The sequence below is a fragment of the Salvelinus sp. IW2-2015 genome, unplaced genomic scaffold (genome assembly GCF_002910315.2).
Source record: "Salvelinus sp. IW2-2015 unplaced genomic scaffold, ASM291031v2 Un_scaffold1334, whole genome shotgun sequence".
Classification (NCBI taxonomy): Eukaryota; Metazoa; Chordata; class Actinopteri; order Salmoniformes; family Salmonidae; genus Salvelinus; species Salvelinus sp. IW2-2015.
The window spans coordinates 60,698-64,416 of record NW_019942847.1 but is presented as its reverse complement, the minus strand read 5'-3'; the positions used below and the strand labels follow the sequence as shown (position 1 = coordinate 64,416).

General features: G+C 47.4%; 1 protein-coding gene across 1 annotated transcript in view; it reads left to right on the top strand.

Moving 5' to 3' along the window:
• Nucleotides 1-3,719, top strand: part of LOC112070463 (tumor protein p53-inducible protein 11) — a 119,574-nt gene that overhangs the window by 107,031 nt on the left and 8,824 nt on the right. Inside the window, exon 6 of the mRNA XM_024137894.2 lies at nucleotides 2,939-3,035. Coding sequence (XP_023993662.1) covers nucleotides 2,939-3,035 — 97 coding nt within the window. The remainder of the gene's footprint in view (nucleotides 1-2,938; nucleotides 3,036-3,719) is intronic.

Sequence of the window (3,719 nt, the reverse complement as noted above, 5' to 3'; positions counted from 1 at the left end):
TCTATGGGGAGTGTAACGCTATTCTCTATGGGGACACCGCTACGCTATCTCTCTATGGGGACACCGCTACGCTATCTCTATATGGGGACACCCGCTACGCCATCTCTCTATGGGGACACCGCTACGCCATCCTCTCTATGGGGAACCGCTACGCCATCTCTCTATGGGACCGCTACACTATCTCTCTATGGGGGACACCGTACACTATCTCTCTTATGGGGCACCGCTACGCCATCTCTCTATGGGACACCGCTACACTATCTCTCTACGGGGACACCGCTACCTTCTCTCTATGGGACACCGCTACACTATCTCTCTGGGGACAATTCCGCTACGCCATCTCTCTATGGGACACGCTACACTATCTCTCTACGGGGACACGCTTAACTATCTCTCTACGGGACACCGTACCTATCTCTATATGGGGACACTGAGGAACAGCTGTCCTTTGTCTGCATCCTAAATTTAGTGGAAGCTGAATTTGTCTTCGTATCTAGTAGTGGAGCTGGAATGCGCCTTACTGAGGGGAGGGAGGGGATAACAGTGAAGGACAAAAATTTTATTATAAATTAGTTATTTAATAGGTATTTGGCTGTATTTAGGAGAGGAGCTGGCTGTATTTTTAGACCGAGAGCTGGCTGTTATTTTAGAGAGGACGCTGGCTGTATTTTAGAGTAGGAGCTGGCTGCTATTTTAGAGAGAGCTGGCCTGTTTAGAGAGAGCTGGCTGTATTTTTAGGAGGAGCTGGCCCTGTATTTTAGAGAGGAGCTTGGACTTAAATTTTAGAGAGGAGCTGGCTGTATTTTTAGAGAGGCTGTATTTTAGAGAGGCTTATTTTAGAGAGGCTGTATTTTAGAGAGGGCCTGTATTTTAGAGAGCTGTATTTAAGAGCTGGCTGTGATTTAAGAGCGGCTGGTATTTTTAAGAGAGGAAGTGGCCCCTCCTGCCTCTAGTGCATGCTGTGTAGTATATAAGTGTCGTCTCTCTCTCTGCAGCCCTGGTGTCCCAACCAGCTTCTATGAGGTGTGTTTGAGCAGGAAGATCAACAAGAACCAGCATCTCCATCAGCTCTATGAGGAGCACTACTCAGCCAGTACACACATCACCACACACACACACACACACACACACAACAACACACACACAACCACACACACACACCACACACTTGGGATGTTCTCTATTCTTCCCACTATATTAGTTCCTTCTTGGCCCTCCCACATGGTCCGTGTTTTGGATGCTTTAGTAAGGCCTTCATGTGTATTCTCTGGCCCGTCTATATACCGGTGTGCAGGTTGACTAACTGTAGTATGATTATAATAGATTGCGCACGTGACTAACTGTAAGAGTATAATAGAGTGGCACGTGACCAAGAAGAGCAGCGACGAAAGACATCTCTCAGACAAAACGCCGCCAGTAATCGCGCAGATACGTGCGCGGAATTTACGCCAGATATACGTGCGGCGGCCAGATATACGTGCGCGGCCAGATAGTACGGTGCGCGGCCAATATACCCCAGATGCGTCGGCGCAGCATTATACGTGCGCGGCCAGAATATACGTGCAGGACCAGATATACGTGCCAATCGGCGATGACAGATATACGTGCACTGATACGGACGAAAACGGCTTGTATCATTAGACGTATTTCGTTCTGGTCGGACAGTTCAGTGTCGTGTGGGCGCGCTTATTTTAAATGACACGTTTAATTGGAGCATTTGTCTGTCTCGCGTCTTTTGGGCGCCACGGCAACAACGATAGATGCACGACTTACTCGTGTGCCTGGCCGTTAACTGGTCCACGCCACAGGAATTTGTATTGAAGATTGAAGAATTGATTATTATAATTCGCATTCATTTGACAATAAATCACACCAGTCAGTCGGGTGCAGTCAGTCAGCAGTCAGTCGGGTGGCAGTCCAACGTTCGGGTGCAGTCTCTAGTCAGCCAGCCAGTAGTCAGTGCAGTCAGCCAGCAGTTCAGTCGGGTGCAGTCTCTAGCCAGCCAGCCAGTCAGTCAGGTGGAGTCAGCCAGCCAGTCAGTCGGGGTGCAAGTCTCTAGCCACCAGCCAGTCAGTCGGTGCAGCCAGTCGGTGCAGCCAGTCAGTCATTAATGTTGTGTTGGCGGTGGTCCTGTTCACTTCAGGGTTCAAATAGTTTAGTTTTCTTTCAAATAGTTTTAGCTATGTTTTTAATTGAGCTTGCCTGGCACCGTAGAACTAATGGAATTGTCTCAAAAGTGAACCCAGGTCTAGGTTCTCTCTTAACATGTTGTGGTGACTGTGAACCCCATTAGACAGAAAGTAGAGGCGAGAGAGAGAAGAGTCTAGTAAGGTTTATATACAAGCCTACTGTGAGATAAACATAAATCCCACTGTTGGAACCTGGTATACTACAGGTCGTTAATGGAAGTAGGAAAATTAACCGGGGACCACTAAGGTTAGGGAATCAAAGTCAGTTGTATTTGGTCACATGCGCTGAACTACTAAAAATACAGGGTACCTTACCGTGAAACGCTTATTACAAGCTCAACCGCAAACAATGTAGTTCAAGAAATAGTTAAGAAAATATTTGCTAAATAACCAAAGTTCTAATAAAAGTAACACAATAATGAGGTTTCTGTACAGGGGGTACCGGTAACGAGTCATGTGGAGGGGTACAGGTTAGGTGAGGGTCATTTGTCATATAGGTTGGGGTAAGTGACTAGTTAATGACTTGGGTGATGGTGAGAGAGGCTGTATTTTCAGAGAGGCTGTATTTTCAGAGAGGCTGTATTTTAAGAGAGGCTGTATTTTAAAGGGGCTGGCTGTATTTTAGAGGCCCTATTTTTAGAGAGGACCTGGCTGTATTTTTAGAGAGGCTGTATTTTAAAGAGGAAGTGGCCCCCTCCTGCTATAGTGCATGCTGTGTAGTATATAAGTGTTGTCTCCTCTCTCTGCAGGCCCTGGTGTGTCCCAACCAGCTCTATGAGGTGGTGTTTGAAGAAGAGATCAACAAGACCAGCATCTCCATCAGGCTCTATGGAGGAGCACTACTCAGTCAGTACACACACACACACACACACACACACACACACACACACACACACACACACACACACACTTGTGATGTTCTCTATTCTTCCCACTATATTAGTGTCCTCTCTGTCCCCTCCCACATGTCCGTGTGTTTGGATGCTTTATTCAAGGCCTTCATGTGTATCTCTGTCCCCGTCTATATTACCGGTGTGCACGTGACTAACTGTAGAGTTATAATCGAGTGCACGTGACCACAGAGCAGGACGAAGACATCTCTCAGACAGATATACGTGCGTGGACAGATATACCTGCATGGACAGATATACGTGCGCGGCCAGATATACGTGCGCGGACAGATATACGTGCGCGGACAGATATACGTGCATGGACAGATATACGTGCACGGACAAACGGTGTATCATTAGACGTACTTCTGGTCGGACAGTTCAGTGTCGTGTGCGGCGGCTTATTTAATGACACGTTTAATTGGAGCATTTCTGTCCTCGCTCTTTGGCGCCGACGGCACAACGATAGATGCAGACTGTACTCGTGTGCCTGGCCGTTACTGGCCTCCACGCCACAGGAATTGTATTGAAGATTGAAGAATTGATTATTATAATCGCATTCATTTGACAATAAATCACACCAGTCAGTCGGGTGCAGTCAGTCAGCCAGTCAGTCGGGTGCAGCCAGTCGGGTGCAGTC